At 36.8% G+C, this 14662-nt stretch overlaps 1 protein-coding gene across 1 annotated transcript in view; it reads left to right on the forward strand.

The window, feature by feature from the left end:
- ABI3BP (ABI family member 3 binding protein) overlaps positions 1-14662 on the forward strand; it is a 126883-nt gene that overhangs the window by 91553 nt on the left and 20668 nt on the right. Inside the window, exons 47-51 of the mRNA XM_032094251.1 lie at positions 4297-4392; positions 9192-9302; positions 11529-11612; positions 13022-13090; positions 13758-13970. Of these exons, the coding sequence (XP_031950142.1) occupies positions 4297-4392; positions 9192-9302; positions 11529-11612; positions 13022-13090; positions 13758-13970 (573 nt within the window). The remainder of the gene's footprint in view (positions 1-4296; positions 4393-9191; positions 9303-11528; positions 11613-13021; positions 13091-13757; positions 13971-14662) is intronic.

The following is a 14662-nucleotide window of genomic DNA, read 5'->3' on the forward strand; positions in this document are numbered from 1 at the left end:
TGCTTGTGTAACGTTTCTTTCTTGTATCTTTGGCAATTTAATACCTGTTGCTGATCATAGAATGTCTTGACCTACTCATTCCAGTACATTTTCACAAGCCCACCATGTTATTAGAAATGGTAAAAGCTCAAAGAGATGGTTGTATATTTAAAGTGAATTAAATTTAACCTATTTAGAACATGACATACATTTCTGTATTACATACAGAGTGAATGCCTTCATTAGAGGCATGTGTTTTTTTGACACTTCATAATCCTTCTGGTAAATTAAATGAAGCCATCAAATTCCAGGACATCAGAGCCAGTTACAGCATTAAATGCCCAATTTCAGTAGTTATGGGTCAAAAAGTTTTGTTGTTCACTTGTGTTGGAAATCACCTTATAAGTGAGCTGGCTAATGTCTGGTTACTGGAATAGGAGAGTGCACACTGGTCTCCAGGAATGATCACATTATGAAATTATGCACAAACACACAATTACATTACACAGTACATTGAGTTTTTCTCTTCTCCCCTATGCTCATAACCTTGGCAGAGGTATTAGAGCTTATAAAAAACACCAGGAAAAACGAATACATGCTAAGTAAATCAGTAGTATAAACATAACAGTAGCAAATTGTTACACGCAGTTTTTTGTGCTTAATGCTGGTTTAGGTTGCTAAAGTATTGTTTTAAGCAATCTTATTGTAATACCCTTCTTGGTGTGCCCACCACTTGTTATTATTTCCATGTCTTTAGAGTAGTGCCTGTTGCCACGAGGAACTAGATCTTCATTGTGATAGATGGTGTCAAAAGTCACCACAAGACTACTATTTACTGTGCATGCTGTGTGTACTCACTGGTAAATAAATACCTTCTTTTAGAATTAATCTGAAAAATGATACTTCCAGTAGCAGTTTCCATTGCCAAGTTACATAATTATTTTTTTCTCTAAGTTAAAGAAACATCCTGTAGTCTCTAAGCTAAATTTTGTGTCCTGCCAAGTGGGCCCTTCAAGTCAAACTTGGTATTCAAAGTACTAAAGAGGAGCTGGCTTTTGTTATCTCCTGCCCACTTCTTTGTACCTCCAACCCCACTGCCAAAACACCTCATTGATACGTTTCTGTGAATCTGTACCCTTCTTCCAAGAAGTGTAAGAGAAATGACCAGTGAATTCTGCACATTTATGACATCTTGAGAGGGGGCTGCAGCTTTTCACAACTTTTCCATCTGTACTTTTTTTGATGGTCAGTAAGTGTATTCCCAAGTCTTCTGTAAGGCAAGTACATCACAGTATTGTGGCAGTGTCTGAGACACAAGGCTGACTGTGCCCACAAAAATAAATTTGCACAAGAAGGAGTTTAGGTAATCAATTAAAGAGATCTTCTCTATCTCTCCCAAGCACTGTCCAATTAATTATCTATTGCACAAGAATTCCTAAGTGTGCAAAAGAGACTTAGGAAAGAGAATTCTATAACCTGGAACCCCAAATCTTACCAGCTGAGCAAAGAAAAAAAGTTTCTTTTTCAGTATTTCCTGGGGCTAGCTTATCAAAATCCTGAACTTTTGATCTAAGATGATCAGAATTTTTAACTGGGCTGTTATGAATATGTTGTGTATGTAACAATGTATTTTCAGACTCACCTTTAGACATTACATCACTTATTCTCGGATATTCCGTTGTTTGAACACCAGTTTGGATCTTTTAATTCCTTGCTGGACTGGCACTGCTGTTGAATGTACTCCATTTCTTCTTCCTGACTGGGCTCATTAGCCTCAGTGCAAAGATGTTTCACCCCATGCAGAGAGTGCTTGGCAGCTGCAGAGCCCAGATGATAAGCAGTGGAATTTGTTTTCTCCAGCACCAGCACACGGGATTGTGGCTGGTTTCCTGGCAGGCTTTTCAGTCTCCTGGCCAGCTGTAGTGCCAGGTGGTAAACTTGATTGGGGAAAAGAGGCAGGGATTGCTTCCTCATGACTAGCATTCCTTTTAGGTTTTCGACCTGTTTTAGCCATTTTCTCTAGAATATAATTTTATTCAGGTGTCTTTTCATGTTAGTGTATGTAACTTGTTTGTAAGTTGTTTTTTAATTTAATCCTGATCTACTGCTCCTGATCTACTGAGCTTCCTGACAAATGTCAGCAAACAAACTTTGAGCAACATTTCCATTTCTCTTGTGAAAGGGAGGCATACATGATTTTCATTACAATGGCCATTAACTTTGTGTTCTATTTTCTTTTTATTTTTTAAACTGTATGTGTATAGCCAAGTTCCAAAGGAACTCAAGTATAAAGGTATTTCAGTTTATTTTATGAAGGGCAATTTTCCCATTACTTCCCTTAAAATGATCCACCCTTCTAATAGTATTCTTCCTATTAAAGACACGGAGTTTAGTTTAAACATGTTCCAGACCTCATGAATGTTTCCAGGAAAAAATATAGAATTAAAAGAAGACACAAAGAGATATGCAAGTAATAGATCTATTCTCAATTCTGTTAAAAGTTTGGATGAATGTGATAAGTGCTTTTAAATAAGTTACATTAGGTAGGATAAGGCAAATGCTATGACAAATACAGCAAACTTTGGTTGTGCAGGTATCTTGTGTAAAAACACTAACTTTTATGTAACTTTAAAGTGTATTGAAATACTCAAAATGGGAGACTTTGTCAACATGAAAGTATTGTGGTTTGAAACTTTTCCTTATTTTTCATTACTACTTTACTAATGGCAGAAGAGCAATTCACGTTTCTGAAAAGAAAAAAGATTACTTCTTCTATCTAGAACGTATACAATATTTTGTTCATTCTTAGCTGATATAATTCAGAAAAGATTGTGATTCTAACTTAGATTTTAAGGAGCAGGATAGAGATAGTTTTTTCTGTAAACACTGTAACATGCAAAACTTATTTAGATTTGTCATATATAATTGGGTGATTTAGTGTGAATTAGTCAATTAGTCAACATTTTGTTGGTATGTTCACTGAAAGGTGAACTGAGAAACTAAACATGCTCTGACTATAACTCATGATGTACAAGATTATTTTTAATTTTTTTAGAGCTGGTGCTGGTCTTCTCATGCCTTTTCTTCCTTGAACATCACGCACATGAAGCATTGATAATCACTCTGGTGCTTTGTATATCTGAAGATCTAATTAATTGTTTTACTTACCTGAAGACAAATTGCAGTTACAGAAAGCCATATGATGTGTTCAGATATTTCAGACACAGGGACCAGGTCATCTGCATCTTGTTCCCAGCTTACTGCAAGTCTCATTACTTTAATCTTCAGTGAATTATTTATCATGTATGGGCTGTGGATTTGTAAGGAACATGCAACAAGAATGGTCAAATAGTAAAGTAATTGAAAAAGTATCTGCTTCATACCATCAAAATACTAGTGAAATGTCAAAACAAATTGAGAACCAGATTATAAACCTATGAAATCTTTAGCTGATTAGATCATGGTGGAATAGGGTTGGAATTTGATAATTAAAGTAATATTGAGGGGTTTTTTTAATATATCAAATTTTAGGGGTTTTTGTCTTCCATCTTGAGCAAGGGTGTGTGGGTTTTTTTCCCACAAACATGATGAAGTTGCAATGCATCTTATTGCTTTACTATATATACAGTTTTTATAAAGCAAGTATACTTACTTTTTGTAGAGAAAGCATATTAATTTAACAGTCTGGCTGTCCTATAAATACCAGCATGTGAAACAGTTGTTCTCTACCAGGAGTGGTGTTGATCTTTTTAATGCCACTTACATTTTTAAAACTGTGTTTATGTAACTTTTAAGTAGGACTTTCTCTCGTATACAAACTGAATGTTGTGTATACTTTGTCTCCTGTACTCCAAATATGGTGAATATATTTGGTCCAGAATTGCTCTAACTATTTATTATGGAGGCTGACCAGAAATCTTACTATGAGGAGAAGGTGAACTTTGCCCTTTGCAAGAATTAATGGACATTTTATTCTCTACACTGAAAAACTAGAATGTTCTCTCTTCTCATTTTTCCATGTATAATCTTGATTTAACTCATCTGTTACCTCTTCATCTTATTAATTTTCTCTTTCCAAATATACTTTACTAGAGGAATGTTTAAAATTAAACTGCAGGCTTTGTAAAACCAGATCACTTTCTACTTACATGAATAAGAAGTTAATGGATATCACTAAGTTATCAGTAAAAACAGACATGGGCCACATATGATGGTTTTGCACATCATGTCAACTGGAGTTTGAACATATGCAATATACAAGTGCTCCATTACTTGGTGCCACACTGTAGATACTTATTTCATTTCCTTTTTTCACAGATGACCTTTATGCACCTGAGGATACTGCCAGACCAATTGACACAGATGTCAAAAAACCTCCGGAATATGTTGATACCTGGCAAAAGCCAATTTCTGGTAAGGTTAATAAAAGTAGACAGTAAAGCAATTTTTAACAGTAGTTATTAAAATTAAAACACTGTCTTTTTTGCACACAAAGCACCTCCACTGAGAAGAAAAAATAGTTCTGAATCATCAATACACATTCTCATGGCTGCAGGATGCTACTAAAAGAGATAAAAATAAGAGTATTTCATAGCCACTACTTAGTCACGTACATATGCTTAATCACAACATATGGTAGAAATTATCACCACCAGAGTTGTATCCTTATGATCCAACAGCCACAATACTGTAAGCACTGATTTTTTTTCATGCTAATGGTTTCCACATAGCAAAGGTGAATAAGGTAAAAGCATAACCGACTTGTACTCCCATGTATGAGGAAGTTTTGTTGAATATTGGGATCATTGGGAAAATTAGAGCATTAGGCTTGAAGGAAAATAACAATGTGGAGTAAATCAGGTTACAGGTTTTTTTACATGTGTAATACAAGACTTGTAAGGTTTACTTTTCTGGCAAGTCTTGCAATTATATTGTTTTGGGATGACCTTTGTATTTTTTGGTGCTTGCGTGCACCCTGCTTGTTAAATAAATAGGGGGTTTTTTTCACTTTCCTCCAAGAAAAATTTCTTTCCAAACATGTGGGGGAGAGGCTGCTGAAACCTGCCTTCTATTGGAGGATGTTCATTTCGGATGGTCCTCTAAATTTGTCTCAAACCAAGACACGTATTTTCAAAACAATCAAAATATTTTGACTGAAAATGGCTTCTACAAACTGAACTTTAAAATAGGCTTTTTGTATTTCATGTTTTTCTAGTCAGCTCCTCAGAAATTTTGTTTCAGCTGGAAAGTTTTAGTATAGAATGTGTATGCCACGTATATATATATATTTACACAAACTTACTTACAACAGGTAAACACCCTGATGTGTAAAGAATTTATGTGTTTCTTAAGCATAACCAAGCACAGAATTTGCTTTAGCTGTGGTTTTTTTCTGACATACAAATTGACTGAAAAGAAAATCTTTTTTGTTTTACTCTTGGATTTACTACTCAGTTGCAGCTGTTCTTTTTAGGTAGCTTCTCCTTTGAGAATATGTTGCTGTATTTTAAAACACTAATTTATAAACTGCTCGTTTTTCCTAATCCCTGTTGAATTTCCTTTGTACCTAATTTACCTCTACAAAGATAAGAGCCTATCTTGATGCCCAGGTTCTGATGTTCTATCATTTTCCAGTTTTTTCAGTCTGACCACGGTACTTTGCAAAGATTAAGTCTAGTGTGATATACTATTAGTAGCAGTTGAAGACAAACTGTAAGCTGAAAACAAGGGTGATGCTCTGCACTTTTTGTTACTGAATGTCAGGAAGTGGTGTTTCCTTAAGTAAATCCTGCTTGTGATTTGCAGAGACTTGAAGTTTTTTTATGCACATAGATTTGAAGGGATATTGATATCAGCTTTTACTCATTTTATGACACTGGATGTCTAAAGTTAAGCTTTTAGAGCTTTGAGGTGAGCCAATACCTTGAACTGTAGTTGTAAAAGGCATTAGGGTATATTACCGCCGTCCTGGGCCCTAGGGTGTATCACCGTGTCCCGCAGCCGTAGGGAGGAGAGAAGATCCAGCAGGCAGGAATTGTGCAGCAAGATTGATCTATTTAATTATTTTACAAACTCTTCTATAGACTTTTTTCTTCATAGTCTAATTGGACAAAGGATCAGCCACCCCTTGGGGGTGATTGGCTAAAATCCTAAAACATCCATTGTCAAAATATTTTTCTACTGTATTATAAACAAGACTTTTTAAGGCTGCAGGTGTTTGGTTGTTTACATAACTCTCTACCTCTTCTGTGAGACAGAAAATTCTCTCATGGGCTTAGAAAATAGCAAGAAAATCCTTGCTTAGCAGCATTTTTGTATCCACAAGGGTATAGTTGTGAAATTAGCTACTACTGTTTCATAATTTTCTTGTATAACTGCAATCTCAGCTCTCTTCTTAAAATGCATATCAAAATTCATGGAATCATAGAATGGTTTGGGTTAGAAGGAACCTTTAAAGATCAGACATTTCCACCCCACCTGCCTTGGCACGGACACCTTCCAGCACACCAGGTTTCTCCAAGCCCCATCCAACCTGGCCCTGAACAGTGCCAGGGATGGAGCATCCAAAATTTCGCTGGGCAACCTGTGCAAGGGCCTCACCACACTCACAGTAAAGAATTTCTTCCTAATATCTAATCTAAATCAACTCTCTTCCAGTTTATATTACTATCTAACATAAATCTACCCTTTAAAGAGTTTAAAACTCTTTCTTCTTGTCCTACCACTACAGGCCCTGTTAAAAACCCTTTCTCCATTTCTCTCACAAGCCCACTTTGAGTACTGAAGTTTGCACTAAAGTCTCTCTGCAGCCTTCTCTTCACATTAAACAACCCCAGCTCTCTCAAAGTTTCTTCATAGGAGAAGAGCTCCAGCCCTCTGATGGTTTTTGTGGCCCTTCCATGGCCTTGCTCTAACAGGCCCATGTTGTTGTGCTGGAGACCCCAGAGCTGGATGCAGCACTCCAGGTGGGGCCTCGTGAGAGCAGACTGGTAGAATCACCTCTCTTGACCTGCTGGCCACACTTCTTTTGCTGCAGCCCAGGATATAGATGGTTTTCTGGGCTGTGAGCCCACATTGCTGGCTTGTCTCTAGTTTTCCATCCACCAGTATCCTCAAGTCTATCTCTGCAGAGCAGATGTTTCCAATCTGTCTCTCATCTGGCCAGTGCTGAGAATGATGATTGTCCCAACCCAGGTGCGGGACCTTGCACTTGGCCGTGATGGACTTTAGGAGGTTTGCATTGGCCCACTGCTCAACCTGCCTGGGTTGTCTGGATGGGATCCCTTCCCTCCAATGTGTCCACTGCAGGACCAGCTTGGTGACATCCCCAGAACTACTGAGGGTGCACTCATTCCCACTACGGCACCAATGAAGATGTCTGCCCTAAGAGGCTGCTCATCCTTCTCTTTCATCAAGAGTGACTGAGTCAAGGAAATAGACTCCCACTCCATAAAGAAACCTTGAGATTAATTAAATCCAAATATTTCACTATGCTGTTGTCCTTACAAGAATCTACACTATCACGAAATCCCTAAATTTTATTGTGCATCCTAGTTTACAAGTTCAGTCTCTACACATTGGTAATTAGGTTTGGTAGCATCATCAACCATCACCTGAATCATCGTGGGAAGTAGCAGAAGGGAAAAGCAGGAATTCTTGTTTTTCCAGAGTACAGTACATTAGATTCAATTGTGACCCAGGCACTGAATGTGATGTTTTAGTTTTTCTGTAACTGTTGTAGTTGTGCTGTTCAGAAAATATGATAGAAACCACTGGCAAGTCAATACTTGCACATTTTTACCTCATAAATATCTTGGACAATCCCATTCTCTAATTATGGGCAGGGGGAAAAGTAATGATGAATACTGCCATATGGTAGTATCTAGGGTATGATGACTTATATATACAAAAACTTATTATACTTTTTCAGGCCTTAGGCATATTTTTTTATCTCCATTTGGAGATTAAGAATGAATATGAAGCCTACAAATACTATTTTCAAAACCACTACATCTTCCTGAATTAGACAGAGCATTATTTTCTGTCTTGATCTGAGGGATTAAAAAAACCAAACCAACAACAACTGTTTTATAAGTGATTGCAAGAATCCAAAAAGGAACAGGGAAGAGAGAGATGGAGATATTTCTGTTTGTGTATTGTAAGTATTTCTAAAAAATTGCTCCTAAATGAGTCTTTGGATCTGCTCCCTTCTCGCCCACAAGCTCTCTATTTATAGGGTAAACTAAGGTCTGATACACAGAACCTGAGGTACCTTATGGAGCCAGTAATTCAGTATCAGGCAACTTGCATAGTTGTTGACATTGGCAGCATTATAAGAATTATATTACTCTTGAGGATTTTCTCCTTTTAGGTACAAGAAGTATTTTGTTACATAAATGTGTTGCACATATCTCCTGGATTTTCTTAAGGAAAGAAGGGCAAAGGTGAATAGTGGAACAAAAATCTTTTCCTTTGCCTTTCCTTTGCATAATAAAATCCTTCAAAATTGTCTGGAAAATACAGTAGAATGATTTGTAAGTATGAATTAAGGGGCTTAGGTTTTCCTTTTAGACCTCACTGTCAAAGGACATTATCAGATAAATTCAATAGATTCCAGCTGGAGCTGCACATTGAAATAACCAAGTTGGGTGCTTCAAAAATTTCTACCACAGTAATTGTCTTCAGCTATGTCAGTGTATGAGGTGACAGTAACTTTTTTAGTTTTGAATGGCATAGAATAAACTGTTCCTAATGATAATTTCATTTTCTTACATGTTTTGCTTCAAGCTGAGGGTGGCCGGTTGTATTAGTCAGAAAGTACAAGAGGTCAGAAATTTTGTAAAAATGTTTCCTAGCACGTTGAGGTGGTGTTTATTGTGTGAAGATATATACATTTGAATGCCAAAAAATAACTGTTGACAGAAATGAGTAACTACACAGAAAGTGAATCACTGAAACACTTGTACAAAGTCCCAAAGGAGCTATATTTTTTCAGTGTAAACTTGGTTTAAAACTTCATGGCACACACTTCTCAGAGAATGTAAGGCTGAAAATGCAACTCAGATCAGCTCCTAAGCTCACCTCTCCACTTTTGATACTAAATCAGGCGTGAAACATTGCTTGAGAAGTCAGAATATAACTTCTAGTATGTTTCTGATTTTATGGAATTTGAGGTTAAATAATTAATAATGCTGTCATGTAATGTCATTCAGTGACTAGATCACCTGGCCCTCAGCACCCTCCTATACCTCCTGCCAAGCCTACACAAATGAGAAGAAAACCTCTGCCTCCAAACACCGTGACTGGTAAACCCGGGAGTCCAGGTACCTCAGCCTTTTCAGCATAAATATTTTATTGTGTGTGAGATAATAGCGTATAAGAGGGTATAGGAGAATTCTACAGCATAGATTTCTTTGATCTGTGATATTCCTATTTTATTTTAATTTTATCCTGAAGCAGATATTCAGTATCCAAAAGGATGCTTTGTCAGTGAATTCTATGTAAGAATCCTTAGGCTAACATTACTCCAGGTAGTCAGGAACTGTCATCTCCTTAAGCTTAGCATCATGACAACTCCTTTTCTCTTCCTATTGCTCTCTGTAGTTCCTTGGAAATATACAGGTCTCAGCTCTACTGTATTTCCTGTTGTGGTTTTTTGGGGTTTATTTCATTTGGGACTTTGTGTGCTATTAAGGTACTAAAGACCTAAACAATTTGTTAATATTTTGTGCAGCAGATGAATAGGAAGGATCTCCAAGCTGGATGAGACAAGCTATATATTTACTCATCAGCAGAGCCAAGATTGAAATGCTGTGTCTGTACTTGTCATTGATGGGTGGTGTTTCCTTAGTAATAGTTCCAACAAAACAGAAGACATCATCAGTCTTAGACTTGATATATTTTCTTTTGCTTGTATTGGGATCTATACTAATTTTCTCCAATAAGTGTCTAATTAATTTACCAGTGGTTTGAAATTTCACCCTTTTTCCTTACAGTAGAGGCCAGGTTATGTGTTAGTCAGCAGTTACCATACCTTCCTAGGCTTTCAAGATGGAATAAATTGGTTAAATGATCTGGTTCTTCCTTGTGGGGCCAGTAGAAGATTTTTCCTTCTTCTATGTTTCCTAGTGTTTTATCCAGCTTAGTTTTAAACACTATTATTTTGTTTCTTCTGGTTCCCTGGAGAGACAGTTCCACTGTACTAACAGGAAAAATTTGCCTCAATGTTCTTCTTGGATTTTCCCTGTTAGAATTCTGTCCTCTTTCTCATTAACACTGTGATTAATTCTTTACTTGCATCTTTCTAACTCATAGAGTGGATATTATGGAAAGGTTTCTATGCAGACATTAAAAGTCTCCTGAATGGGAAAAAAAACCAAAAAGGAAATGAGAGTTCTAGAAACTTTGGGAAACTGATCTCTAGTGAGAATCTTTCAAATTTCCACTTTATTAAGAAAATTAGTGGAAAGTACAGATTTTTGTTGTTTTAAATTTGGCTCACCTGAGTTCTGCCTTCAGTCTCCATGTTCTACGTCATATATAAAGGAGAGGTAACTACATTACCTAGTTCTTGACTCTTCAGGGTTGAGATTTCACTGTCATGTCATGGTTATCTGGGAGTATCTGCATGTTTTGTGAATTTAATTCTTGTCTTTTTCAGCTATTTTGAAAGAAATCAAGACATCCTTTACCATGGATTGTTTGCCTCTTAGAAACCTGTTTTCTTTATTAGGTGGTAACAGATGAAGAGTAAAAGCAATGCCACATAACCTAAATATTTTTTTAAGTAGCTATGTAATTATAGGAGATAATATTGCCTTTATCAGTCAGTTTCTGTCCAGACTTGTGGAACCTACTACAGAAATGAGTTCAGAAAGAAAACATTTTTCCTTGAATCATATAGTGCTGTAAATGTTGAAAATGCTGAACTTGGCTGCATTTTCTTTGCCTTCATTTGAAGTGTATCTTAATTTCATTAAGTGGAAGCTCGAGTACTGTTCCATGGTTAAACTGTTAATGCAGACCACAATTAAGGACTTGGTGTTTATCACTGTAAATGTTCCATCCCCACCCTTGCTAATGTATGTGCTGTATTGAGAGCAGAAATGAATCTTACCTATATTTGAGGGAAGAATCCAAGTTTCAGTTGCTGACTTCAGCTACTGTGCCTTGCAACTCATGAAGAAATGTGCTCTTTCTTTAAGGAGCAGCAATGTCATTGCTGGTCATTTTGCATCCTTTTACCAGTCTGTGTAGGATGGTTCTGTGCACTAAACCAGGTTATATTCTAGCTGACTAAAGTCTTCCAAGACAACCTCAAAGTAGCAAAGAATTTTCTTACTGGGTTTCAGGATTAGGTTACATCTGTAACTAGCACAATTCAGAACTTTCCTAAATCCAGCTGAGGGATTACCATGATTTGAATGAAAATACTTGTTGCATGAAGCAGTTGTCACACATCTGAGTTCTCTTAGAAAATCAGAAAGCTGTTTAACTCCGTGAAACACTGAATATCTTGTTGCTACAAGTGCCTCCATCTGTCACTTTAGCTAAGCCTGCTGGACCAACACCGCCTGTGAGGACAGGAACATTACTTAAGACACCGACAGCTTTTGCAACTCCAGAGTATTATGGTGAGCATATTACTAACAGTTCTGGTTTCTTCTTTTTTCTTTTTTCTTTTTTTTTTTTTTGATTAACATTAGGGTTTCCATTTTTCTTTTGTTTCCCTTCCCTGAACTTTATTGATGCATTGTATATTTAACATAAAAAGTGTTCTGGCTGGGGTGATTCTGGTATCATTTATGCCACTTAGTAACTTTCCTGATTTTACTGAGATCATCTAGATCCCTTCTGTTACACATCTTGGTAACTGAGAACATGACTGGCCTTCCATCTTCCTAGAAATCCATACATGCTTAGTAGGCTTTCGTTACTATTCAGTGGCACTTTAAAGCTGTGCAAAGAGTAGATAAGGCACTTCTTTTCCTGAATGTTTCAATTTTCCCAGGACATAAATTCAAAGTATTATTTGTCAGTGACTGATAGTGCTCATCACAGATGTGATGTCCTCCTACTTACTTGATCTAACTGCCACCATTTAAACAGAAAAAAATGTTGCAGTGCAATCACAGTGGTCAATGGGTAATTTGCCCTTTATAAAACTGGGAGTTGATTACAAATTCAGAGCTAAGTCTTTTCAAGGTGTCGTACAGTAATGGGTTTGGAGGAGCATGTGCTTAGAATTTTTGAGCCCAAGTCTGCAGTTCTTGGTATATTTTCATGAATGTTGCTGTTTCTAATCTTCCTGCATTTACAGTAATACTTTAATTCTTTTCTCCTTACAGTGGTCATGAACTCACTGTGACCCTTAATGCTCAGTAAAGCAAGCTGGATGCTAGATTCATTTATAAATGCTTGTTTGGGATGTATTGTGTTTTACCTCTTGAGGTCCACTGTAGTATTTGCATCGTGTTTGGTGTAGTGGCTAATTAATACAACATTGTATCATGAAATCTGACTGCTTTAGCACATTTCTGTTCACCAGTGTATTTGCTTTCAATTTCCTTCAAATTTTGTGGAAGTTGTACACTCTGGAGACTGAATTTTTTATTTCCTTGTTGTTATTTTTAGAGAAGTTACTGTGCCAAAGTAATAGTTCTGTATATCCTAGGAACATAAAAAAGCTCCAAGCTAAATAGCCAGTACAGTGCAAAAAGATCATTTTTTAAAGGTCTAAAAAGTATTACATATATAGTACATATATTGCATGAACTGAATCCAGCAGCAGTCATGAAATCTGTCATTTTCATTATGGCTGGCTGTACTAGCAGGTAAGTACAGGGTTCACACAGCATCACAGACAAAATGGGCTCCCTAAAATGAAGAGACAGATCTGGCAGCAGAGATCTACTATTTATCTATTCTTATCATGATTTAAAATGCCAAAGGAACTGTGAAATGCTGCAGTTCTAACATTGAAATTTTGTATTATATTATAATTGTGTATAATTGTATTATATTATAATTGTGTTTCCTACAGTTGATGCAACTGTCTTCAGCTCAAGTCCTACATCAGAAACAGATTCTTCAGGCAAACCAAGGTACCAAGGTAGGATATTCATTTTATTTCCAGGAGCATATGAAGTCTGACCTATCTTGCATAAAAATTATCTTATTTGGTTAGTCAAAGGCCAAAATTTTACTTAATTCTGTATCACTTTAGTGGCAGATGAAAGAGCTGTAGTACAAACCAGCATCTTCTTGACTGAATTTTACTTTCTGGACTAAACTTGTTGCTCCTTCTGGTGGAATGAAGTGTATATGAAGTCTTTGTATTAGCATACCTTTCAAAAGCTGCAAGTAGAATTATAGCGTCATTTTACTATAGAAGAAATAAGGTTGATTTTCCTATTTTGTGACAGATTATTTCAAACAGTGTGTATCACCTGCTAATACTTTCAGAATGTCATTTCCTCAGTGGTGCCAGTAGGAAGGGGATGAAGGTAGTGCAGATTCCAGGTCTAAAAACAATAAGTAAAATCTTAAAAATCAGCAAAAAACCAAAAAACAACCACAAAAATATAAACAGAACCCAAAAAAACAAAAATGAGAACAAGTAGCTTAATATTGAATGGATGAGTTTATTCTGAAAGTTTTGTGTTTGCCTTGTGCAGACTTTTGCTTGCTGTCCTGGGATGGATGTTGTGCACCAGGTGAAACGGCACTGCCATTTTGTAAAAAACTATTGAATAACAGCTCTTTCCTTTTGTTCTTAGCCCCCCATGTCAAGTACATGAAGAAAGATGATGATGTGCCTTGCTCCATCACAAGCTCTCTTGAACATTTTCCTCAAGAAGAAGCTGGCAGCAAGGAAGAACCCACTCGTCCTCCACAAAATCCTCCAACCAACCTCACGGTGGTGACTGTAGAGGGCTGTCCAACATTTGTCATATTGGACTGGGAAAAACCAGACAATGACACTGTTACAGGTTGGTTTGAATTTCTTTCCTCCATTGTGTGATAATACAGTATTCCCAGCTTAATTTACTTTCAGAGTAGTTTTTTGCCATTTGAAAGTACTTTAATCCCCAGGGATTAAAGGAGCCCATTGCTTTTATTTTGTGCTACTGTCAGCTCCAGTGTGGATAAGAAAATGTTACTAGATTATAACAAGATTTACACAACTAGGATCAGTGGTGTCAGTGACGATACAAAAATATTCTTAAGAAGTATGACTCTGTATCTTCTCCAATTTTCTGGCTTCTCTCTGTACAGGATGTGGTAAGATCTAGTCAAGAAGTTCCAACAATACAACACTATATACAGATGCACACACATAGTGTAGACATCTTTCTTGACCTGAGGATGTTGTTTAACAGTGGGCCAGACACAATCAAAGTTTACATGCGTCTTGTAAGTCAGTAGAACTTTGCCAGCATAATACTAGCAGTATCCACTGCAAGAGGGTCAATAAACTCTCTCTATTAAAAGAATCTGGGTTTCTTTCATTAATAAAGGAAGGGGTTTGTATTGAGAATAAATGCATGTGAGTCATGCAGGACTCAGCACACAGACAGGTAAACATGCAAGATGGCCATTCCTAATTCCTCTGTCGTCTTCTGGACACTAGCTGACAAAGACTAACGATGAAGTTAGCTAACAACTCAGTTAATGACTCATC

The sequence above is a fragment of the Corvus moneduloides genome, chromosome 2 (genome assembly GCF_009650955.1).
Source record: "Corvus moneduloides isolate bCorMon1 chromosome 2, bCorMon1.pri, whole genome shotgun sequence".
Lineage (NCBI taxonomy): Eukaryota > Metazoa > Chordata > Aves > Passeriformes > Corvidae > Corvus > Corvus moneduloides.